The sequence below is a fragment of the Chelon labrosus genome (genome assembly GCF_963514085.1).
Source record: "Chelon labrosus genome assembly, chromosome: 5".
In the NCBI taxonomy this organism is placed as follows: Eukaryota; Metazoa; Chordata; class Actinopteri; order Mugiliformes; family Mugilidae; genus Chelon; species Chelon labrosus.
The window spans coordinates 13,334,556-13,360,750 of NC_140341.1; the positions used below are offsets into that span (position 1 = coordinate 13,334,556).

General features: G+C 42.6%; 2 protein-coding genes and 1 pseudogene across 4 annotated transcripts in view; all 3 read right to left on the reverse strand.

The window, feature by feature from the left end:
* The window catches only part of LOC311487959 (NXPE family member 3-like), a 32,121-nt gene extending 21,485 nt beyond the window's left edge, over window positions 1-10,636 (reverse strand). Inside the window, exon 1 of one of the 2 annotated variants that reach the window (XM_084544435.1) lies at window positions 7,255-10,636. The gene's annotated coding sequence lies outside the window, so the exon portion shown is untranslated. Of the gene's footprint in view, window positions 1-7,164 lie in introns of both variants that reach the window. The other variant, XM_084544436.1, reaches the window with a different exon arrangement.
* LOC311488796 (NXPE family member 3-like) overlaps window positions 1-26,195 on the reverse strand; it is a 148,469-nt pseudogene that overhangs the window by 115,243 nt on the left and 7,031 nt on the right. The gene's annotated exons all lie outside the window — the stretch shown is intronic.
* Window positions 12,765-21,866, reverse strand: LOC311487965 (NXPE family member 3-like). Its single transcript, XM_084544453.1, has 5 exons — window positions 20,678-21,866; window positions 18,736-19,517; window positions 14,337-14,404; window positions 14,027-14,251; window positions 12,765-13,952 (listed from the first exon to the last, which is right to left on the reverse strand). Exons 1-5 carry the CDS (start codon window positions 20,768-20,770, stop codon window positions 13,390-13,392), a joined length of 1,731 nt encoding a protein of 576 aa, XP_084400579.1. The 5' UTR covers window positions 20,771-21,866; the 3' UTR covers window positions 12,765-13,389.

The window sequence follows — 26,195 nt, forward strand, 5'->3', positions numbered from 1 at the left end:
GACATTCGCGACGTAAGTCGCAAATACTTTCATACATGTCTTGACCTGACCATTACTTTTTGTAGTCAAACATGAAATTATTTGCAACGTAAGTCGCAAATATTTTCACCAGGATTATATTATGACTATATGAACAGGTGATCATTAAAGCATCATAGCATCTTAGTATAATTGCATTGTAGCATCTTAGCATCGTAGCAACATAGTATCTTAGCTTTGTAGCATCTTAGTATCTTAGCATCATAGCATTGTAGCATCTTGGCATAGTAGCATCATCATAGCATCGTAGCATCGTACTATCACAGCAATATAGCATGGTATCGCAGACTGCTGCGGCCACTGCATCACTCTCGCGATTTCCCGCAGGGGAATTGTCTAGTTATTATTAAACTTTTTCCTACGGATTTTCGAAACTTTTCAACTCAAATACCGTTCGTCGCACACAGACACAAAATACATCAAAACGTGCGTCTCGATCGGACTCGGTGTGCTTCTATACAGTTCTTTCAAACAAGATTTTTTCGCGACGTAGTCGCGAAAAAAATGCGATAAATTTCCCATTGAAATGAATGGAGAAGCCCGAAAAAAGCGGCAACATTCCAAAATTTACAGCTTGGCTTTGTCGAGTGATTACTCGGCCATGCTTTGTAGTAGAAACTTGCTTGGAAGTTTGTACGAGGCACGGGAAGTGTAGCTTTCTCTTCCTGAAAACGGCGTTTCGATACCTTTTACGGTTTGGTCAGGGTCGCAGTTTACGTTTTGGTGAAATTTGGGGAAAAAAATTAAAAATCAGCGTTTATAATGGGGCTCTATGGGCCCACTCTGACCGACACTCTAACTTCAGAGTTTCTGTGATATTCTGAAAAAAAAAGGTTCAATCTCACGTGGTGGCCACAGATTTTGAGGTACAGAGATAAAAAATACGTAAAAACGTAGGGATTTTTGTTGGCTTTCAGATGGTGTGGGTTTTATTTCTGTGGGACGTACGGTTTGGGCTGCAGGCTCCTCCGAGCGAGGAGTGCGCCGACCAGTTTTCGAATTTTTCCCCATGTGTGTGTATGTGGAAAGCGAGAGCGATTTTTCGACGATTTTTCACGTCGCATACTTTTTTTCTAAAACGACTACGGCCACAATTTTAGCAGTAGGCGCGTGGGAACAACACTAAATTGTAGAAAACCCTCGGCTGACGCTCACGATGTGTTCGTTTTCCCGATAGGACTTGTAGTTTTTGATTTATGAGCATTTGTTCGGAGGGCAAATCCTAGTTTGCACTTTCCCTCTGACTCAGGCAGAGGTGAGAGAGAGAAGGAGACTTCAGCGTCAGTAGACCCTGGTAGCCATGACAACCAGACCCCAACCAGCTTACACACGTAGCAGGAGGGGACGAGAGGCGGGAAAAGAGCTCTCAGTGGAAAACATGATCTGCCAAAACATTAAAACCCCCCAAACCATCGCTGTCTCCCTTGGTGCTTTCACACAGCTGCTGGGCCTCTTAGCTATAGCTCTTCTCATTGACTGACTGACAATTTCTCAGTCATGTTTGACCTTTTCCTTTATTTTAAACACAAATTATATCTGGCTGCTTTGCTGAAACTCCTGACACAACATCCCTGACCCGTTTCCTTCATCTTATTAGGTCAGTGAATAGCTAAACTGCTAACAGACGCTAACGACTAGCCGCCCAGTGATTTAGCCGACGACTAGCCTTCCAGCATAGCTCATGTATGTTAGCAAGCTAGCGGAGCTAACGGAGCTAGCTAGCCGCTACCTTAACGCCGCGGACTCAACCGCGGAGTTAGCCTCGAGCTAACCGCTAGCTAACCGCTAGCTAACCGGGATTTAACCGCGGACCCGCGGGAGTTAAACACGAATTAGCCGCGGCAGTTAGCCGTGAGCTAACGCGGAGGCTAGTGGGGTTAGCCGCCGGCTAATTCGCCGCCTTGCTAGCGGGTGCTTATCACAGTAATAATGTTGAAGTTTTACAATTTAAAGGGAAGATATTTTTAAACTGTGTCAAACTGAAAAATATATTATTCCACCACATAAAGTAGGAAACATTTATGGCTTGCAACAACATTAATGACAGTATATATGTATAATTGGAGTAATTTAATATAATATGATGTTTTTAATTAAATAAATAATGAGCTGTTGAACACTCATAAGAGTTATATTAAGTATGTTACATAACATTATTTGACATGTCTATTTGTCTGCCTATAGTTTTCCTCCAGCTGATCCAGACAGACTGCAGTGACGTCCAACATGAGACAAAGAGCTGGACTCGCAGGACAATTTGAAGGTCTTCACTTCATCGCTGATTCCTTGTTACAGCCTGGATGTGTTAAGTTTAATATTATTGTTTATCTAACTGTAAGACTGTGCCGTAAACTGTTAAACTATTGCTCAGGTAGGAGTAATGAGTTTTATTGTTAAAATTATTATGATTAACGATCAATTGTTACAATTTGCTCGTTCTTTGTCTGGGGATCCTAGTGAGATCCCTCCCACTCTCTTCCTTATTTGATGCTGGCTTTCAGGTGGAGCTGGGAGGGGTCTGCCGCCTGTACCTGCCCTTCAGTTTGTAGAAGGGCGTAAAGGACGACCCTTCTCAGTGTCTCTCTCTCTCAGCCAGGCCTACTGCATCCTCCTCATCCTGTTTGGTTTGTTGTACCCTGCATGACATCAAACTCACACCCATCCAGTCAGAAGGAACCAGGCCTTAAATGACTATTTGAGTTGTGCTTTTTGTTATAGCTGCTGCTCATGGTAGTAAAGACATGCTACTTAGTAAAGACATTCGCGACGTAAGTCGCGAATACTTTCATACCTGTCTTGACCTGACCATTACTTTTTGTAGTCAAACATGAAATTATTTGCAACGTAAGTCGCAAATATTTTCACCAGGATTATATTATGACTATATGAACAGGTGATCATTAAAGCATCATAGCATCTTAGTATAATTGCATTGTAGCATCTTAGCATCGTAGCAACATAGTATCTTAGCTTTGTAGCATCTTAGTATCATAGCATCTTAGTATCTTAGCATCATAGCATTGTAGTAGCATCTTGGCATAGTAGCATCATCATAGCATCGTAGCATCGTACTGTCGCAGCAATATAGCATGGTATCGCAGACTGCTGCGGCCACTGCATCACTCTCGCGATTTCCCGCAGGGGAATTGTCTAGTTGTCATAATAATTTCTTTCGGTGTTTCGGTTTCGGTTTCCGGCATCTCCATTTTCGGTTTTAGCCAAGAATTTTCATTTCAGTGCATCCCTACATTTTATTGCTAGTAGTAGTTTGGGGAAGAAGGTCTTTTTGTACCTGATTTGATTTGTTTTATGATTCTAATGTTTTAAGCTTTTATGTTTCTCGTACGTTATAATCTGGACATGTTCTACACACATATGTATACAGTAAATATGAGGTAGGACAAGTTTACCCAAGTGTGTCCATCTGCAAAGCCTTCTATTCCTAAATATTTGAGACAGAAATACACAATTTCTACATGACAACAGTATACAACTGGCAGCATTTTAAGCGTTTTGGGAAGACGATCAAAGCCAGTGATCCACTTTCAACCAGGTTTAAACAACCTTCCTGAGCACATGAAGCAGTCTGCGTTGTTAGAGAGGAGACCAGCCCAGAGAGCAATGTAGAAAACAAATCTCTTCTCAAGCAAACTCCATCCACTCAAGTAAACCTATGCACTTCAGTATATAATTCCTCCGGAGGTTCTGCTTGATGCTGCTGTTGCTGCTGCTGACGTGCCTGCAAGCCTCCAGTAAACTGGAGAGGAAGACAGACTGACCTGGGACTCATAGGCCTCAAAGAGATAAAGAGTCTGGGACTCATAGGCCACAAAGAGATAAAGAGTCTGGGACTCATAGGCCTCAAAGAGATAAAGAGAGTCTGGGACTTATAGGCCACTAAGCGATAAAGAGAGTCTGGGACTCATAGGCCACAAAGCGATAAAGAGAGTCTGAGACTCATAGGCCACAAAGAGATAAAGAGTCTGGGACTCATAGGCCACAAAGAGATAAAGATAGTCTGGGACTCATACGCCAGTTAAGGTGGTTAAGCTGAAGTCTCAGCACTGACTCTGTACCTATTCTCTGCGTCCTGAATGAATTGTCAATTGGAGAGAAGTTGTCGGGTGGTCTATTCATAGTCGAACTAACCTTTACAATAGGTATAAAGAACCTGGGCTGAAGGAGAGGGAAAAATTCGTCCTTCAACAAATTGGGGGCTCGTCCAGGATACCTGGGAAGGAATAGTTACACTGGAGGAACGTCTATTACAGACAGCGGCCGCAACTAAATAATAGGTAAGCAGGAAACCTTTTAAACCAATTTCTGCATGTCTTTCTAGACATTGTATGGCTGTGAGAGTATGATCCAACAGTAGTGTTGTTTTTATAGAACTAAAAAACGCAGAGAATTTGTACGGATTAGAGATAAAAAGAGTAAAGAAAAGTAAATTCAGGCGCGGCTGACACGGTTTTAAGGCCGGAGGAGTCTGATCAGCCCCCAATAGTTCCCTCACTTGAGGATCCAAGCATAAAAGAGACAGCTCCAGAGAGAGTTCGGGTTATAGTTCCCTCGCTTGGGGAAGGTGAAAAAGAGACAGCTCTGAAAGTCTGTAGTGAAGAGGTGGGTTTAAAGGTCCCTCATCTAGATACTTAGGCCCACATTGCCTGAGTGTCTGGATGTTAAAGCATGTTAAAGTTGGCCTCGTCCACACGTACGAAAACGGTCTTTTCCCTCTCCGTTTTCGAGGGCATCGTTTCAAGAAATATCTGCGTCCACACAGGTCCGTTTTTAGCACGACCGAAACCGCTACTTCATATTCCAGGCCTATAGGTGGCGCTGTTTCAGTTTCAGAAATTCACCAAAAACGGAGAGGAAGAGGCGGAGCATGTGCACAAATCTTGAGTGCTATTTACAAATCGCCTTTTTTGCTCAGCGTGGTGGCACAGGAGCATGATATTTTGCCCTAGTAACCCTAATAGGCTCAATATCTTCTCCAGCATGAAAACTAGCATGTAGTCCGCCATTGTTGTTGATGTTGTTACGAGACGTCTCTCGGGATGTGGAAGGCTGCTCGGGGGTGTGGCGATGACATGATCGTTTTCCCCGTTTTCGCCGCCCACATAGAAACGCAAGAGCTGCATTTGCGAATTTCTCCACCCTGGGACCCGTTTTCAGAAAAGTGCAATTTAGGGCTATGCGTTTACAGGATACGTGTGGACGATCGGCCAAAACGATGAAAAATTTATGCGTTTCAGCGTTTTTGCGTTTCCGTGTGGACGGCCCCTAAGGTAACAGTCAAAGACAAAAGAAGTTACGGGTATAGTAAAATAAGTATATCAGTGTTTTTGTGTGTTTACTGTTGTGTGTGAGATCCGGAGGGCACGATGAAGCAGCAGGTGGGCGGAAACGGGTCTGAATAAGTTCTGGTGTCAGGACCGAATCTATACGTGATCAGTCTTTGGAGCTGAGTACTTTGGACATAGCGTGCCGCATTTCTCAGCTGGCCAGATCGTGTGAATGAGAACACAGGATGTGTGAGTCAGAATCATACCAGGGTCGTTAGGAGCCCATTTAAAGGAAGGGAGAGATAGAATAAAACGATCCCTCCTGGAAAAAAGAGTCAAAAGGGAACTAAAAGATTTTGAAAAATGGTGTAGTGATGTGATGGCTGACGGGTTGTTCAGTGACCTTGGGGGCACCCCACCGGACAGCCGCGCAGTGGAAATATTATGCGAAGAACCTCCAAAATAAAGTAAACAAACTAACAATTGAAATCGAAAAAACGGGAAGGTTATTGAAGGGAAAGAAAGAGAAGGAAAAAGAAAAAAAAGAGAACAGGCAATGGAAGAACAGGCATTGAGAGAGCAGGCTCTGGAGGGAGGGAAATCTAAAAAGAACAGAGAGGAGGAAGGTCACTCACGGGCTAGAAATTGTCTTGGTGATGCACAGAAGAGGAGATAAAAGAGGGAGAATGGATCTACAGAAAAGTGTTCCACAGAACGTGGAATGAGCCAAGGTGGATAGGCCCGTTTAAGGTAGTGTCGTCGACCACGTACAGTGTGAGAGTCTGGCTCTATGAAGAGCAGACTAAGGTGAGTGGATACTGGCACAAAACACACTGTAAAAGAGGAGAGCCATCCACAGAAAGAAACCTTAGAGAATTCAGAAAGCACCTAAGGGATAAAGGCGAAGAAACAGAGGAAGAATAAAATGTTGACCTTTGGGTCATAGCCTACACTGGCCTGTTTGGCAGTGATAAGCCTGATAGTCATCCCGCCGTTGCTATGGCTGGATGTGATAGAAAAGACCTTCTGGATACCCCGCCCAAGTAAAAAGGAGAAGTAGGAGAAAGGCCTCTCCTCCAAATGACAAATGTTTGACACACATGGTCACACATACATGGTCAACTATCTGCTTCCTCTCTGACAACATATCAGAATAGACTTGCAACAGATATGATACTGGCTGAAAGGGGAGGTATGAAGCCTCAGCCTGCAATATGCCACTGTTTCCTGTTTCCTGTTTCCTCCTCAATTCATTGCTGTTAAATTCTATGTTGATACTTTTACCGCCTATATTTATAAAAAAAATTTATACCTGCTATTTTGTATAATACTTGGAAAGCTAATTTTATTCTATATTCTATATTTATACTTTTGTTTTTTTTGTTTCTTTACTTATGGCTTGAATCGGGACCAGAGTAACCAATTTCGTTCCTTCCCATGTACCAACATGTGTCGTAATGACAATAAAGAATCCTTGATCCTTGAATATTAATTTAAAATGAATGAAAATTAAATGCTATTGAATATGTCATTATCATTTTTAAAAATTAAAGTGACAGGTAAAAATGGGTTGTGGCGGGATTTTTATGACCCTGTCAGGCAAAGTGACAGACAACGAAAAAGTCTAGCGCAATCTCTGATCAAGAGGTACACGGCTGCAGTGCCATACGACAAAACATCAAAGCGATATAAAGAAATAACGGATGCAGTTCAGCACAGTTGAGAAGTCTGGGTAGAATAGGTTAAAAAAACAAATCAATAATTATCAATATTGTCTGATATGAAACACTTATATCGTGATACATTTTTCAGCCATATCGCCCAGACCTAGCAGACATACCAGAGACGTTGTAGTCAAAAGGTCTGCATGATGTAGGGTTAATGAAAGGTGCATTGGCAGTACAAATAGTGCCATAATCAGATTACAGACCTCACCAACGCCAATATCCGTTAAAACCTGAGGCAGAAGATGGAATGAAGCCAATCTTGGACACGCTACTGAAAGCAAAAGTGATAGTTAAGAAGCCTCAGCCTGCAATGCGCCACTGTTTCCTGTTAAAAAGGCTCCACCCTCAACAGGATAGAGAATGGTACAGGGTGTGTGGGTCTGTGTTCCAGACCCATATACATTATTAAATTACTTCAGTCAGGTTTTACTTTATGTGGATGGCATATTGATAGCCTCCAAGATTGTAAAAGATTGCAAAACAGACACACTGGCACTTCTGCAATACATGTCAATGCAAGGGCACAAAGTGAGTAAGGCTAAACTACAGCTGTAAGGCTAAGCTACAGCAATCTTACCAAAATCGCTCTATAAATGGGCAGCAATAGTGAGCCATGGTAGTACACATGTCTCGACATTAGGGATGTGTGCACTAGTACACCAGAAATATACGAGCTATGGGTTTACAGATTAAAAAAAAATTGTAGAGATTGTAGAGAGTCTTTTTGTGCAAAACACAATCTCCAGGGGGAAGGTTAGACCACCGTCAGGCCGCTTTGCAAAACCAGAGTACCCCTTCCAACATCTGTGCATAGATTTTATAGCACTACATAAGGTCCAGGGAAAGAGATACTGCCTTACAATCATAGATCCGTACTCTAAGTGGGTGGAAGTGTTTGCATGTACTCATAATGATAGTCTTACTGTAACCAAATGCCTATTAAGAGACGTAATACCCAGATTTGGAATACCTGAGATCACCAACAGCGATAATGGGCTCCACTTTGTAAATCAAGTAATAAGCCACCTGGCCCAGCTGTTAAACATAACGTTAAAAAACCATTGTGAAGTTGAGGTTAAAAAAGACCATGGCTTAAACAAACTTAACCTGGGTAGATTGCCTTCCCTTGGTACAACTGTACTTATGAATAACAAGAAACGAGTAAAAGATAAAGGTATGCTATGTTCTCTCTGTATGATTACAGTATCCATGTCATGAATGAAGGGCTAATGTTAATGCCTTTTTGCTACGATGCTTGCAATGCTTATACACCAGTAATTCATCTTAACAAACACCAAATCTAATTTCACAGTAAGATTGTGCTTTGAAACAGAACTGTTACAAGTTCACTTATTTATTTCCATCACGTTGGGTCAGTAGCGGTTTTAGGCACGGGTGCAGGGCCGTTTCTAGCTTTGTGGTGGCCCTAAGCAAGATGCTGTTTGGGGGCCCCTTGTTTGTCAAACTACGATGAAGAGATTCCTAACCCTTAGATGGATTCAAGGAGTTTTATTGTCATTACACACATGTTGGTATATGAGGTGGAAATTAGTTAGCCTGGTCCTGGTGCAAGCCAAAGCAGAAACAGTAAAAGTAAGAGTATAAAAATAGAATAAGATAAGATAAGACTTTATTCATCCCCGTGGGGAAATTAGGGAAATAAAATTAGCTAACTACAGTCAAGTCCATAAATATTGGGACATCGACACAATTCCAATCTTTTTGGCTCTATACACCACCACAATGGATTTGAAATTAAACGAACAAGATGTGCTTTAACTGGAGACTTTCAGCTTTAATTTGAGGGTATTTACATCCAAATCAGGTGAACAGTGTAGGAATTACAACAGTTTGTATATGTGCCTCCCACTTTTTAAGGGACCAAAAGTAATGGGACAAATTAACAATCATAAATCAAACTTTCACTTTTTAATACTTGGTTGCAAATCCTTTGCAGTAAATTACAGCCTGAAGTCTGGAACGCATAGACATCACCAGACGTTGGGTTTCATCCCTGGTGATGCTCTGACAGGCCTCTACTGCAACTGTCTTCAGTTCCTGCTTGTTCTTGGGGCATTTTCCCTTCAGTTTTGTCTTCAGCAAGTGAAATGCATGCTCAATCGGATTCAGGTCAGGTGATTGACTTGGTCATTGCATAACATTCCACTTATTTGCCTTAAAAAACTCTTTGGTTGCTTTCGCAGTATGCTTCGGGTCATTGTCCATCTGCACTGTGAAGTGCCGTCCAATGAGTTCTGAAGCATTTGGCTGAATATGAGCTGATAATATTGCTGACTTTGACACACATACACCTGTGTGTAATGACAACATTTATCGAGGGCTGGCTAACTAACATTTATCCAGGACTAGCTAGCAGGCTAGCAGGACAAATAAACAAAACTTGCTAAACGGTGTTTCACCTCCACCTATCCAGCCCACGTCACCAACAAATGCCTTACCTTTATCTTTTGACCGTTTTTCTTCCTCCGTTTTCTTTTTCTTCCGTTTTCCGCGAAACTGAGATAACTTCTTTTTGATGCCATTACTGTGTTTGTTTTGTTTAATATTCTCGCTAACTGAAATGATGAGTACCTGTCAATCATGCCCATGACACCTGTCGGCGGCTATGACATGGACTTAGCCGGCTTGTTACTGAGAACGGACACTTCTGGTGAGACATCCTATTTTGCTCACATTAAGGCTTTTGAAGCACGGTGCATAGATAGCAAGCTGGAAATCAATGTTTCAAAAACAAAGGAGTTGGTCATCTGCACAAAACCAGATCTGACAGTAGTGAAGGTTTCACTTGATGGTCAACTTGTTGAAACTGTGGAAACTTTTAAATACCTTGGCACAGTTCTGGAATGCCAGATAAACTTTTCAGAAAACACAGACTTGGTTTTTAAGAAATGTTCACAGCGGCTTCCCCTTCTGAGAAGACTGAGTTGTCTTGGGGTCAGTCCAGTGATTCTGGAACTTGTATATACTGCACACATAGAGAGTGTCCTAACATTTCATCTCTCTGCTTGGTTGGGACACTTAAGCAGTAAGTTCAAGAACAAACTAAACAGGATTGTGGCAATGGCAAGCAAAATTTTAATCTCTTTTTAATCAGTTCGAACTTTTGAAATCTGGGAGGCGCTATAGAGCCCCTCTGGCCAAGGGTTTTTTTAAAAAGTCTTTTATCCCTTATGCCATTGGCATTCTTAACACAACCAAGTGACCAATCTACATGTAGTGACTTGAACTGCCATCCACTGTCTTACTGTATTTATTATTATGTCAGTGTAATGCTGTGTGTCTGTATTTGTCAACTTTTGTATTTTAGTACTGTATGTCTTCTGTGTTGGTGAGCCGAAGGCAAATTTCCACCTCGGTGGACAATAAAGTTTTATTCTATTCTATTCTATTCTATTCTATTCTACGTCACTCACTTTGTGACAGTGCGGTCCAACGAATATGACACAATATTGCCACAAAAACACCAGCCACTGCTTATCATTGCAGTTTATTTTATTTATATCCTGACCTACGTTTATTTTTAAGCATATAAAGGGATGTAACAAACACACGAGGTAGCTACAGATAAAGACAGAAAATTTTAATTCTCCTCAGATGAGGATGAACATGCAGCTTTGGGGCCCCCTGGTGGCTTGGGGGCCCCAAGCATTCGCCTAGTTCGCCTATGGCAAGAAACGGCTCTGTTGCCAAGCGTCCCTTGAAAAACAGAATCGTTCCGTAGTGAGAAACAAAAGTACGCGTCCCGTATTGAGCTGAAATGGGACACACTTTGTCCCGTATTACTGTGAGAATCAAAAATAGTGAGTAAAATGTCAATGGAATTAATGAATAACAGGACGCTTTATGTGAAAATTTACGGTAAACTTATTCCCAGGCCTGAGCTGACAGCCGGAATCCCGTTCATCTCATTGGTCGAGGTACTGTTGTTTGCGAAGAAGATACTGGAAGACAACAAAGCAACAACTTTTACTCGCACTTTTTACAAGAGGAATGCTCTGCTTTCTATTGTTTTATATTAATTTATACAGTTTTAAGTTAAGCAGGACAGGTTTCTGTTAATTTTGTTATTTTGTATTAAAAATAAATTGTTGAATAATTTGTTTTGCACGTGTTCATATCACTCAAAAACTATGCATCTAATTTAATTCAGGTTCGAGTCAAATAGTTCAAAAATCGTTTCACACACAAAAAAAAAAATAAAAAAATTCACCACGCAGGGAAGGGTGAAGTCAACCGGGTCGGCTGGCCCTGCCAATGAGGTGTCCCTTATTTATTTTTCAGGGAGTTGGCAACCCTTTGTGCATATGTTGTTCTGCATTTACAAAATAGAATACATTGACTCCCTCTGGCCCCTTAGTTTGCCTCAGTTTCATGAGCCGGCCTCTATTCCCAATTAATTCAATAGCCCTGCTATATATTATAATCCATATGACTAATTGGGCATTCTGCACGAATGGTAAATTATTTTATATACTTTAAGTGCATTTTGATGTTAATGCTTTTGTACTCAAGTACTTTTACTGTAACAGTGCTTCTTTTAAAATAAAGGATCTAAGTACTTCTCCCACTATTGCTTACTGTGGGAGATTTAGTCTTCTGAGGGTAGGAACAGCAGAAGTGTAAATGATATTAAAAAGTCAGAGCTGTATTTAGTTGCGCTAACTCCAGGATCAATGTATTGTGCATTGTCGTGGAAATTCTTAATAGAACTAAACCACTGTTAAAACTATTTGCTTCACCTGTGTTTACCCATCTACAAATCAAAGTGTCTGCCATGAAAAATGTCTATTAAATAATAATAAGAATAAGAATAAGAAAACCTTTAATAGTCCCACAATGGGGAAATTGCAGTTTGCAACAGCATACAGAAATGACAGAGATAGAACAGATAATAGACATATTGCACATATTAGGAGTGCTCGCCATGGAGCCTAACAGCAGCAGGAAGGAAAGACTTTCTGTATCTTTCCTTCACACATCGAGGGTGAAGCAGTCTGTCACTGTAGCTGCTCCTCAGTCCCTTCAGGTCACCATGGAGGGGGGCCGGAGTCATCGTCCAGCATGGAGGACAGTTCAGCCAGAACTCCCCCATCACCCACCTCCCCCACCGAGTCCAAGGGGCAGCCCAGGACAGAGCTGGACTTCCTGATGTTCTTTTCCAGCTTCTTCCTTTCCCTCCCTGTGATGCCACTGCTCCAGACCATTCCACACAGGATGGCCGACGCCACCACAGAGCCTGCAGAGTGCGGCCAGTTCGAACGTTTTATATGGCAGCGATCTCACGTTGCCCATGGTTACGGAGAAAACAGCGCTGAAAAGTGAAGCGTCTCTTCTCTTCTCGATGTAGTTTTCCTGCTCGGGATCCACAGCGGCTCCCACGAAGCATCTCCGGAGGGATCCCATGTCCGTCCCTCCTGTAACCAATGCGCACGCTGGCCGCTTCTCGCATAGTTACGCCGCCGGCTTCCTGCATAGTAACGGTCTGGATGTTGTTAAAAATATTTGGCTATGGCGAGACTCCCAATAAAAAACAAAACTAAAAAAGTGCAATGCTGTCTGAAATAAGTATATAACAAAAATAATGTCCACAAAAAAGGAAGCAAAAAGTGAATTAAATTCGGAAAAAAGAGAGATAGAGTAAGAGCTGTTGCAAGCAGCTGCCAGCTTCAACCGTGGTTTAATTGTGGTTCACAACAACTGAGAAATGACCCGATCATGAAAATAGCTTTTAGTGAGCATAATATTAGACCAAATAAGAATATTTAGGAAATTATAATTGCAGGTTTATTTACATTTTAAGGTTAGGATTCTACAACATTTGGTTATCAGGTAATGTTGATCTGAACCTCAAATTCGTAACAACAATAATAATAATAATTTAAAAAAACAGGTCAGCTACTGATATGAATGTCACAACAGATGTATAGGATAGCATACCTGTAGTTACAAGTGCACTGTACACATCAACTCCTAATCTAATGTACTGTACAAACAGCAGAAACTAAGAGCACTCTTTTATGAGATGTGGGTCAGTAATCAAGAGGAGTGCAGGTTCAGACATGTGCAAAGTCTCAAGAGGTAGTCGAACATCGCAATCCTACACTCTGTACTAATTTACACACACACACACACACACACACACACACACTTTGGTAACAATAAAAGCTGAGCAGTACTAAAATCTTTGGTATTGCCAGAACAAAATAAAGTTATGTAGAACAGAGGTGAGTATTAAAGTCTGGAGAGTGTCTTGACTGATTCACACAATAAAGTCCCCAGTTTCCTTCAACAACAAACCCACTATCATTGCTGCATTTTTAATTTTGTCTGTTCTTGTTCTCTGGGCAAATGTAAGACAAAAGCATGTCTATCATGTTCTTGACAATGACTGGAGGAGGATGCAAGTTATGAGGGAGGTGGTGTGCCAAACACATCTGCCAGGCGTCCACCACCAGAACGTTCAGTCCCTTGAACATGGCCCTGAGCACCATGTCAAGCTGTAGGAAGTACCAGTCATTGTTGTAGAGACTCGACTTCTGGCCCACGGCATGGAGATTGGCTGATCGGATCACTACGAGGGTCCCCGGCGCTCGGTCCATGAGCCTCACCAGCGCTCGTCGAATGTGGCGAAGCCGGCGTATGTATACCTCCACTGGAAAGGTGCTGAAGTGGGCCCAGATGCTGAGAACCACCACGGTGTTGGGGCCCCCGGACAGGGTGTCCAGCTCGTTTGAAATGTACCGCAACTCACTAGACACAACAGGTAAGATGCGGATGGGAGGGCCATGGCAGCGGTACTTCAAGAGTATATTATGGGTGATGTCTACTGCCACAAATGGCCCGACATTTTTAGGACTGTCCAAGTTGAACTCCTTTAATTCTGGATAAGATGCAATAAATTAAAGTTAAGATGGAACGGAAAAGAGTCATGTAGGATGAGACAAAAACACTCACCTGGTACAGAAGCAATGAGGTACTCAAACCACTGGCGGACAGTGGAGTCTCCGTACATGTGGATCACTTTGTTCTTCAAACACTGAGTGACGGAAGATGGCTGATTAAACTGACGCATCGTAACGCCAGCTAACGGCCTCCACGAGTCTTCATAGTAATATCCAGATGGTGCTAAATTGTTTGGTTCTGGTTTCATGGTGCTGCTTTCTTCCACTACTTCTGTATCTGATACAAGACGAGACAAATGAGTTGACTGGAATAACTCAAAGAATGCACAAACTACAAATGTCACTCTGCAGGTATACCCTACCTTTCTGTGGCAGCACATTGATTCTGTCGGGTCCTGAAGCGTGTATGTGAACTTTGATGTTTACACCACTAAGACAAAAAACAAAAAGCAACATATTGTTCACTGTTACAGTAAAGGACATCTTTACCTGCTGTCTCAATTATTTAGACTTTACCGCTGAATAATTCACTAAAACAGGGGTGCCCACACTTTTTTGGCTTGTGAGCTACTTTTACAATGACCATGTCAAAGTGATGGTATGGTATGGTATGGTATGAACTTTATTGTCACTATAACAAGTACAGCGAAATTGCGCCACTCGACCCGTACATATACAGACAATACATACAATAAGACAGACATAACAGGATGAGTGTTAGGTAATAGTTTGGGTAGGAAAAGGGAAGAGACAAGAGGAGAGGGGAGGAGAAAAAAAAACAGCTCCCAGACTACACTCCCGAGGAAGTACAGTGTGGGACCGGGAAAAAAAACCTCAGCAACATAAGCACATATGAGCACAGTATACAACATGAAAACTCAAAGACAACTTGCACCTGGGGGAGGGGGAAGGGGGTGTGGAGGTGTTCCAGCGCAGACAGGCAGCCAGCCGCAGCCGCTGCCCTAAGGCGCCGCCAGCGGACCCCGCCTGTTGCACTGGACTGGGCGAAAAGCAGCGAAGGCGTGGGTTTGGGTTAGGGAGGTGAATTGCATATGTGCATGTGTGTGATTGTCCTTGGGTGCGTGTGTGTACATAAGCCTGGAGAGTTGCTTCGACTAGCCTCCCAAAAACAGTGCCTCAGTTCACAGGATGTAAGCGCGATAACACAGCATGGTTGCCATGGAGACGTCCCTGATGGGGTCCCAGACGAAGTCAACAATCGCAGGTGTTTGTGAAGAAAGGGAGCAGGGATGGGACAGAGCGTCTCACTGCAGCAATCTCCCGGGGGGTTTGTTCCAGCAGCGGCCTTGGCCAAGGCCGGCTGGCTCCGGAATGCAGATTATAATATGATTGTTTGGGTTAGGTCGAGTATTCGCATTTCAGTAGACACGATCTACTCTGTTTGTCCATTTTGGTCACCAAGGTCGTTCATTCGCCTTTGCAGAGCCGAAAACTTCTCCAAGATGTTTCCCATGTTGCGGTTACTGACCACAGTCAGAGCATGAACAGCCTCCAAGGTGGTGTCCATCTTGCGGCTAATAATCACAATAAGTCTCTCCACGGTGTTATCCATGTTGCGATCTATAGCCACAGCCAATGTGCTCATAGCTCTCTCCACAGTCTGAGCGCTAACAACTTTGCACCCTCCATCAATTGATTCGGGCAGCATCGTTGGGCTTTTGACTGCTGGCACCGACATCTGATTTTTCCGATACACCAGGAAAATGCCTAATCCAATCAGCAGAAATCCTGTTATCATGGTTCCAAATAAGTAAAGATCCTCTACGTCCTCTACGGAAAGGATCGCCAGGCACACGACCCTCCACTTCTCCCAGGAGTCCATCGTGTATCCAGCAGCAAACGTTCCGTCAGGGCAGGCAGGTTCCCCCGAACCAATGCTTCTCGTCGAGAAGATTTTGTCAATTGCGTTGAGAGACCAGTTGATCAATTCCATGATTTAGACTTTAGAGAGCAATGCAGGAAGAGGCTCTTAAAGTTTGAGACAAGACAAGACGAGACGAGAGAGGCAAAGCAGGAAAGATAAGGGAGGGAGAGAGAGGGAGAGATGCGACCGCCTTCGTTGAGAGCTGAGAGATCTACCCGTATATGTGTGTGTGTGTATATATGTATACATATTATGGCATGCCGTTCAGGAAATTAATCTTTGAATATATTGAATGAAACTCTGAATATATGGAATGAAACTTTGAATATATGGAATGAAACTTTGAATATATTGAATGAAACTTGAATATATGGAATGAAACTTTGAATATATGGAATGAAACTTGAATATATTGAATGAAACTTGAATATATGGAATGAACCTTTGAATATATTGAATGAAACTTAGAATATATTGAATGAAACTTTGAATATATTGAATGAAACTTGAATATGTTTCTGAATATGAACCTGTGTGTGCCGCTGAACTGAGGGCATGTTACAAATATAAAGTAAAAATAAATAAAGACGAACGTTTGTCTTGCTGTTTGTTTTGGAGGTGCAACAGATAAATGATTAGACTAACATCTAAAACATTTTTTTCAATGGCACGCAGAGATCTACCCGCACTGCCTTCGCGATCTACCAATTGATCGCGATCGACGTAATGAGCACCCCTGCACTTAAACAAAACTTTCAGAGAACTTTCTGTGGACTACGGTCTGTTGAGAGAAATCAGAAGTGAAAGTACTGACTGGTGAAAATTTTTGACCATTGTTTAACCTCTTGCTCATGATATTTGAACATTTATTCATAGGGAAATGGACAGAGTCCCCTGACATCTAATTGACATTTAACTGACATCTGGAACGTCTAATTGACATCTAATTGATATATATGAGCAATATACAGAACCAACCAGACCATATATGGAATCCTTTTTTAAAAATGTACATGAGATTAGGAGTGGACATAATTGTGACAAATGATGGATGAAATAAGGTCTGTGTTTGGACACAATTATTGTCAGTCGGGAGAGCAAACCTGATACAAGAAGACACGGTTGTTTCCAGAGCAAAAGTACCGTATTTTTTGATAAAGGGCAGTGTCCAGCCCCATATGTTAATGAGGCACCACACACTATAACAACAGATGTGTGACACCACGAAATCAGTCTGAACTCGCATAGCACCAAGAATCAGACTCGAGTTTGTATCTTTTTAAGAATAAACTTCTCGATTTTGAAGATATTCCAGATACCAATAGACTCCAAGAACCTAGATTACGTGTTGAAGTAAAGAGGTACAGGCTACAACTGGCCCTGCCCGGTACCTCATACTTTTCTTCGACAGTTCTTTACATAAGCAAGCTGGTCTCCCTAAGACCATAGATGATATATAAAGATGGAGGACATGACAGTTCCCCAGTAGTTAAAGGTATATCAGAACTACTGACATCTTACATGGCTGGTGAAATTATTTGCAAATACAGTCTGTGCATCAGTGACTAGAGTTGGAGATACGCCTGGCCAGTGGTAACAAGATCTTTATGTTTAGTAGGTGTGTGCAATGCCTCTGAGGTGATTGGTGGGAAGGTCCCGGTCCTGGCTCCTGACTGGCTACAGCACGGAGCTCCCGCATATATAAGCGGCCAAGATGGCGGGCCTGCGCTGGCAGCAGGATTTTCCTCATCCTCCTCATCTCCCAACCAGCCACAGCTTTTGCTTTGTTTATGAGTTTTGTTTATTTGTTTACTTTGAGTAGTAGGGGTGCACTGCCAGCTTTGTTACCTTCTTTTCTCCCGTTTATTTAGGTAGGGAGGTAAGTGTTTTGTCCTTTGTTTGCATTTGTTAGGTTATCTGATTTATTTCTAAGTAGGGTTGTTTTGTTTGTTATTTTGGCCTTAGTCCACCCCGAAGATACTATCCACTCATTGTTAAATAATTTCATTTTCTGTAAATAAATTCTTTCTTTACATTGCATTCGGTAGTGTCTTGGTGGCTACTTGGGACTTTGATGGGGGCTTTAAATCATGTTGTGTCCTAGACACCCCTAGACGGGGCATAACACCTGCCTTTCTCCACTGTTGACTATCCAGTAAGGGCCAAAACGCCAAAAATCATGTGGCTCCTGGGCTGAAGAGGTCGCAACTAGTGGCAGGACATCATCACGACGCCTGTAGTGGCGAGTCCTGTACTTAGCCGCTACCAGCTGATAGAGAGCTTGAAGCTGTGTTGGAACGTGTGCTCCGTTTAAAAGAAAAGAATAAACCAATAGTCTGTTTTCTGTGATTTACTTAGAATGTCCTTTTATTTCTCGTGACGGTGCCTTTGGTTATAATGAAAACAAACTGTTGAAAAAATAAACTCGAGCACAGTCAAAAACTGTTGGGCTCCTTCCACTTCAGCAAACAAACACATAATTAACCCAAACTTAAAACACCTGTAGCCACCTTCAGCCCGCATGTAATTCAACCACTGCATGACGTTTTTGCTGCCCCCTGGTGGCATGGAGGAAAACAACCCTCTTAAAGAATATGTGGCTCTTACAACGCCTCTACCACATGTTCATTACTGCACTGACCCTGGTTGCAAAATACATTACAAGCACAAGAACGCAATGCTCACTTCCACTATATTTGGGAATAATTTTAAGAGTGTTAGAGGAACTGTTGACGGTGTGCACACAATTCTGCCACAACATTTAAACCATCAACCATTGACGTGAAGAACACTGATGATTTCATTACCAATGTGCTGGCTGGTATATATTCATAATAAACAATGAATGAGCTATGGGATTAGTTAACTCTACAAACCTTTGGAAGAGAAGTGCTTCCTCCATGGTGATGAGGTTTGTCGTGTAGCCTCCCATGGCGTGGTTGATTCTGGTGTCACAGCTCAGATTCTTGGGCTTATAGCAGTGCCAGGGTTCACCTGTGTAAGGGTCTGTGTAGTTGCACAGGGGCTGCTGGTCAGGGGGCAAGCACATGTTGCACACAGTAGTTTCCGACAAGAAGCCCAAGCGGAACAGACTCTTGAAATACACCCGATCAGGCCGTTCCTCCCTCAGCCGCCGGAGCACAGCAACGGCCTCGCTGGAGTGCACCAGCGTTATCTCAACCTGCGCTGACCCCACCCAGAGGAGCGGGAACAGAGCGGAATAAAATCCATTCCTGTGGTCCACCACTGTGCCTGCTACACCAGCTCCAAGCTCCGGAGAGTGCAGCCTGGCCAAGATAAAGTCCCCGCCGTAGCGCTTGGGACGACCATCGAAGTCATGCATTTGGACAAGGGCCTCCAGCTGGTCCCCAACGTGCCACTCTCTAACTCCCTTGCTGGAAAGGATGGTGAAGAGGCTGTGCATGGGGTCACTAGTGTGATGGAGGGCGGTAGGTGTAGAGTGAGGCGGGGGCAAAGGCCAGGCGATAGAGTCCAACAGGTAGCGCTCTTCCAGTTCATCTTCAGGAGAGGGTTTCTGGCCCAGATGGGCACAGAAGGTGTGGTTTTGATGAAAAGTAGGGAGGTTCTCTGAGATGAAGGACGACTGGATCCTGTTCTGCAGCTGGTAGGGGCCTGAAATCGTGTTGGAGTTCCAGTTCTAAAGAGAAAGAAAGACAGATTAGTAAAGAGCAGAGTGGTTGGCACACTATGGACTAATGAGTAATGCATCCAGAGTGAAAACTATTTTATGAGTGAACAATCCTGATCAGGGGTGGAGCTGCATGTTTCAACAGGATTTTTATGAGACTGAGAGCATATGGGGTTGCATTATGAGAAATTTAGGATCCAGTATGTTTGGAATTAGACCAAAACTATGGCTAAAATACATAATAATTTGGCTTCTGTTGCTTTGATATTAATTTATTCATTTTTTTTCATTCATCTTCTGTAACCGCTTGTCCTGATAAGGGTCACGGGGTCTGCTGGAGCCTATCCCAGCTGTCATTGGGCGAGAGGCAGGGTACACCCTGGACAGGTTGCCAGTCTATCACAGGGCTAACACAGAAAGACAGACAACCATTCACACTCACATCCATACCTACGGCCAATTTAGAATCACCAATTAACCTAATGAGCATGTCTTTGGATGGTGGGAGGAAGCCGGAGTACCCAGAGAGAACCCACGCAGACACAGGGAGAACACACTTTTCGCTGTGAGGCATCAGTGCTAACCACCTCGCCACTGTGCCATCCTGATATTAATTTAACATTTGTTTATTCTTTTTGTGTATTTTTCCATCATGCAACTGTGTTTATCTTAGTAACTCTTCCTGGATGGTTACCCAGGGACACAATCTTGTCAAAAATTGCAGATTTCCTGTCATTTTTTGAGCACTTTGGAGCAGTTTTCCTACTTTTATGTGGGATATATTGGTAAAGCACTGTAATGTAAGTTTTTCACACAATCAATACACATGGTTTATGCTTTCAGGGCCCGTGCCTGGGAGCCACACATATGGCTGAAAGGAGAGAACAATGTGACGTCCAGTGGATAAGAAGCATAAAACAGATCTACACATTGTTTGCTCATTTGGCACTCCCAATGCTTGGTGCTTTGTCTGTGCTGTCAGCCCATCTAGAGATGTTGACTTAAACACACAGAAAGACTGGCTATAAACTTTTAACTTGTGTACAATATCTGGACTATAACTCCATTGATAATGTGCAGCATTGGTCCAGAGATACTGTACATAACACACAGTCTTACCATTTCCCATTGGGGACAATAAATTCATTTAACCCCACTTCTCTCCTCACCTCTACAGTCTGGATGTTGCTCAGCAGGAAGATGAGGACAGACAGTACTAGGAAGAGGTAAACGAGGGCATATTTGGACAGATTTCGGTACATGGTGACCTCCTTCTATCTCCCATGATCAGGTCCTGTCTCACACTCTGACGTCACTGCGATGACGATGCTGCCATCTTTTCATCTGCGTCCATAAACACTGTCATCAAGAAGGTTCTGTTGATGTTTGTGGAGAATCATTTGAGATGACATGAGATAATGCTGATACTTTGAATAAGGTTTGGTCCCAAATACATACTTGTGTATTCTGCAATGGCAGTTCGGAGCATTGAGAGGTAAAGTTGCCGTTTTCAAGGTGGAAGTATAGGCACTAGTAGTGTAAAACCCGGCTCTTTCAAGAAAGTGTTTCCAGTACATTCACTCTGACATAATAAAGCATAGTAAACACCTAAGAACGGATTATTACAGTTACCTGTTATTGCCATTTATCAGTTCATTGTGATCATGTAAACAAGCCTAAACCTAAAGCCCAAAATTAGGCTGTGCAAAAAATGAATGAGGACAGGATCATCAGTACAAAATAATATTTTATGTTCTTATGGTCTAAAATGTATGTGGAGTGGATGTAGTATGCTATTAATTCGCTCACAACATAGGCTCCAGTGAGATTCAGTGTCATAACGTTACTCACAGTCTAGAAGAAAACAGACATTCTTGTCTGTGATTAATGGTCTAAATTTTAAAATACGGTCAGTTTTTTTTTTGTTTTGTTTTGTTTTTAGACTGGCCATAGGCGGCAACAGATTAATAGCATTTGTGTTTTCTCTGAGATGAGAATGGCGCTTCACTCACCCACTCACTCACTCGGTTAAGCAGGGATTCGCGACTCGTGGATCCTGAGTCGGTTAAGTTTCGTTTCTCTGCTGACGGAGTGCGTGGCTGTTGACTTACGAGTCGCTCGTAGTTAACTAGTTACTTTTATAGTGGAGTAATAACTATAACTAATTACTTTTTAAAAGTAACGTTCCCAACACTGGTTGGCACCGCAACAAACAACAAAGACACGGCGGGAAATAATAATCAATAGATGGGAGAAGATTAGTAAGCTAGAATCAACTCTGCAATAAATACCTCTGTAGGCTAACCAACGTAGCTGTTGATGGCGGTTTGGTCTCGTACTGCCAGCTTACTCATGGTTAGAGTGTGTTGTTTTTTTGCCCTTTGCTCGTTGGGTGAGGATGGGGTGGAACTTTGTTTTGATGGGCACCGCATGTGGCCAATAATATGTGAGGATTTATGATCATACCATTATGTGAAATCAGAGAGAGGGCAATAAAGGCTGAGCCCTTGATATTGGGAGTGTCTTCACTGCAAAATGAAACATAAGGACATTTGTTCTGTATTTCCTTGTGCGGAACTGATTGCAGTGTTATATTGCTCTATAAACGATAAAGAGCCGTTCGGGAGAGTCGACTCTTCTTCGGGAGAAAAGAGCCGAACTGCCCATCACTAATAGGGTAAAGGGGGTTATATCGCCCCTGGTGGGTAAGACCCTAGACTGTTAGGACATTGATGTAAAAATAAACCCCTGTTACAGCAGCTGTTTTTGTGATGATAAAACTAAAAGGTCTGATTATACCAAGATTTAACATTTTGTCCAAAAATACTCACGGTGAAAGATGGTGCTCCCGGTATCCTTATTTGGAGCTGCTACTCCTGGGGTTTCAGTGGAGAGTTGAGCAGAATTATGCGCAGATCCAGGTAAGTCTAGCTGTCAATTTTGGAACAGGACTTTCTGATGATCCATTTGTTTCGTTTTTTTGTTTTGTTTTTTATAAAAAGAAAGAAAAGAAAAATACTTCAGCTTGCTCAAGTGGCAATGTTACAATTAAAATACATATACTATATATTATAATCCATATGACTAATTGGCCATTCTGCACGAACGGTAAATCATTTTAGATACGTTAAGTGCATTTTGATGTTAATACTTTGTACTTAAGTACTTTTACTGTAGCAGTGCTTCTTTTAAAATAAAGGATCTAAGTACATCTCCCACTATTGCTTACTGTGGGGGATCCTGAGAGATTTAGTATTTTGAGGGCAGGAACAGCAGAAGTGTAAGTGATATTAAAATGTCAGAGCTGTATTTAGTTGCACTAAATCCAGGATCCATGTATTGTGCATTGTCGTGGAAATTCTTAATAGAATTAAACCACTGTTAAAACAATTTGCCTCACCTGTGTTTACCCGTCTACAAATCACAGTGTCTGCCATGAAAAAATATCTATTAAACTCTTAATACATTTTAATTGTGGTTCACAACAACTGAGAAATTACCCGATCATGAAATTAGGTTTTTGTGAGCATAATATTAGACCAAATAAGAATATTTAGGAAATTATAATTGCAAGTTTATTTACATTTTAAGGTTAGGATGCTACAACATGGCCCTGTGATAGACTGGCAACCTGTCCAGGGTGTACCCCGCCTCTTGCCTGATGACAGCTGGGATAGGCTCCAGCAGGCCCCCGCAACCCTAAACAGGAATAAGCGGGTACAGAAGATGAATGAATGAATGAATGAATGCTACAACATTTTGTTATCAGGTAATGTTGATCTGAACCTGAAAATTCGTAACAAAAAAACAAAAAACAACAACAACAAAAAAAAACAGGTCAGCTACTGATATGAATGTCACAACAGATGTACAGGATAGCATACCTGTAGTTACAAGTGCACTGTACACATCAACTCCTAATCTAATGTCCTGTACAAACAGCAGAAACTAAGAGCACTCTTATATGAGATGTGGATCAGTAATCAAGAGGAGTGCAGGTTCAGACATGTGCAAAGTCTCAAGAGGGAGCCACACATCTCAATCCATCTGACACACACACACACATACACACACACACACATTGGAGGCTGCGAAGCTCGGAGAGAGGCTGACTGACTGGGGAAGTAGAACTACCAATGTCAAAGGACGGCCCGGATCAGCTGTCGTTCCTCCCCCCCTTCAAGTCAACTCAACACAACAGTGATCGTCTAAACGAGCACCAGACAGAGACGAAGACGGCACGGCAGCTACTCGCAGTTTTTAAGTGAGGCGAGCGCAGTGCTTTTCAAATAGTGGGGGCGCGGTGCGATGCCGGGGGGGCGCGTGACACCCCGGGGAACATGCTTTTTTTGGCCGTAGCTACTAGAATAAAGTGTAATTGCACGTATCCCACTACAGTAGGTGGCAGTGGCGCTCGCATTGTCAGAGTGTGCGCAGGGAGTATTGGCTCTATGGTGTATGTTGTCAGTAGCGGTTTTAGGCACGGGCGAACCGGGCAGCCGCCCGGGGCGGCATTTTTTCATGACACAAGGGGGGCGGCACGAGCACTTGGAAAAAAAATAAATAAATACATCTGCGCCGCTACATGGTTTTCTATTATCTGTCATATCTTTGTGGGGAACTGGCAAATTGTCGCCCCCCAAAATCGAGCAGCCCTACTGGTGCTTCTCCTTCTTCATCGGCATCACCACAAATTCCTCCCGAACAATTGGCGTCACGAACGGGATCTCAATAGAACAAGGACTCGGTAAGTGCAAATGTATAATGTCTTGTTATATATTGTGCCTTGCCCTGTCTGCGTTTGACGAGATCACGAAATAAAATAGAAAATAGGGCAGATAACTGACCCCAGCAGAAGGGAAGAGAAATTATTCTCTAACAAGCCGGGCGACCTAGTTTACCTCAGAGTGATGACGACAGCTCAAATGACAGAAAGTTATCAGAATTGTTGACGACATAATTTAAAGACCCAATCAAGAACGAGATTTGCTTGTTTCTGGGGGGGGGGAATAACTGTAGCGAGTATAGCTATATCATCAGGAGATTTGCACCTGCCCACCAATCACAGACATTTCAGGGAATCAGTGTCTTTCTTGTTTAGGTGACCTAGCACTAGCTACATTAGCAGCAAACTTCAAAGCCAGTTGTCCTACAATCTAGCTATTAACATACTTGACTCACATGAAACACAGTCTTTTGATTTTTCATTAGGTGGAGAATCAGAAAATGAGAAAATAGAGCTGCTTGATTATGGCAAAAATTATAATCATTATTCATTGATTTGAGAACAAGCATTTATTGAACTTTTAACTCTGATATTTCTTTTAACACGATAAGTTTGAACTGAAAAACAAGAAAAATACAAATAAATAAGAGAAAAATATATTAATAAAGTTAATTAAATAATATGTAAAAATAAACACTATCCCAGACTTTGGCAGGGCCAGGGTGGTGAATTTTTTTTTTTCAACAATTTATTTTTAATACAAGATTCGCAAGCAACAGTACCTCGACCAATGAGGTGAGCGGGATTTCCGCTGGATTTTCCCAACCAAAGGCTGCCTTTCTGCCATCATCTATCGTCGTCTTCTACACTTCTTTTTTTTCCCGGCGGGGACGGAGCAGAGCGCACAGGTGGAGATGGAAGGGTTCGCTGCATTTACCACACAAGACACGGCGTGCGGCAGAATGATCGTTTTATTGCGATTATCTTATTTTCATGATCGAGGGAAGCCAAAATCAAAATCAAAATCGAAATTCAATTAATCGCCCAGCCCTATGAGAAAACAACCCGTTACCCTTTTTTCAGTTTCAAAATGTAATCAGGCTGAGTTCAGAATCAACTCTTTCGGGTACCCCCTACGTCACTCTGCGTACCCCTGGGGGTACACGTACCCCAGATTGGGAATCACTGACGTAATGTATAGACATTAAATATTTTCTTGAGTAGTAAATAATTACTTAAAATCTAAATTTATTTTGTGTAAAAGAAAATGCCAGTCATACTTCAGTGTCTTCAGATGTTTAGTTTTGTCTAACCAACAGTCTCCGTACAGACGGTGAGCATATCCTCAGCCTGGGTGACCTGGGCAGCTATGGGATGGGGATTCCAGTTGGGAAACTGGCGCTCTACACAGCCTGCGGTGGAGTTGGGCCACAGCAATGCCTCCCTGTGCTGCTGGATGTCGCACAGACAACCAGGTGAACGTGACCTCAGAGCTGTAGGAAGGTTGCAGTCACCGTTTATGTGCTGGTGTAGCGCTCCGTATCTGCCTCTTATCAGTCTTCTGAGATTTCATATCAGTTTAGGGAAGTACTGAAGTGATTAAGCAACTTTTTACTGTCTCACTGATCAGTCGCAGAACCAAAATGGAACACCCACGAGGAGTTCTCCTTTATGGATAGACGATGGAGTACGACGATCTGATCGAAGAGTTCATGCAGGCGGTGACGGACAAGTGAGTAAAAACAAAAATGGTTAAAAGAAGGTGCAGCTGATCCTGAAGACCGACTGATCACTCTGTTCCTCTGCAGGTACGGGATGAACTGCTTGATACTGTTTGAGGACTTCGCCAACAGCAACGCCTTCTGCATCCTCAACAAATACCGGAATCGATACTGTACCTTCAATGACAACATCCAAGGTACTTTAGTGCATATTACACCCGGTTTATATCAGGCAACAGA

Excerpts from the sequence above, each read along its gene's own strand:
- LOC311487965 (XM_084544453.1), bottom strand. The coding sequence starts at position 20,770 with ATGTACCGAAATCTGTCCAAATATGCCCTCGTTTACCTCTTCCTAGTA. Across the intron at positions 14,405-18,735 it reads GAAGCACTTCTCTTCCAAAG|TGGTGTAAACATCAAAGTTC; the intron begins GTTTGTAGAGTT and ends TTTTTGTCTTAG. Across the intron at positions 14,252-14,336 it reads CAATGTGCTGCCACAGAAAG|ATACAGAAGTAGTGGAAGAA; the intron begins GTAGGGTATACC and ends GTCTTGTATCAG.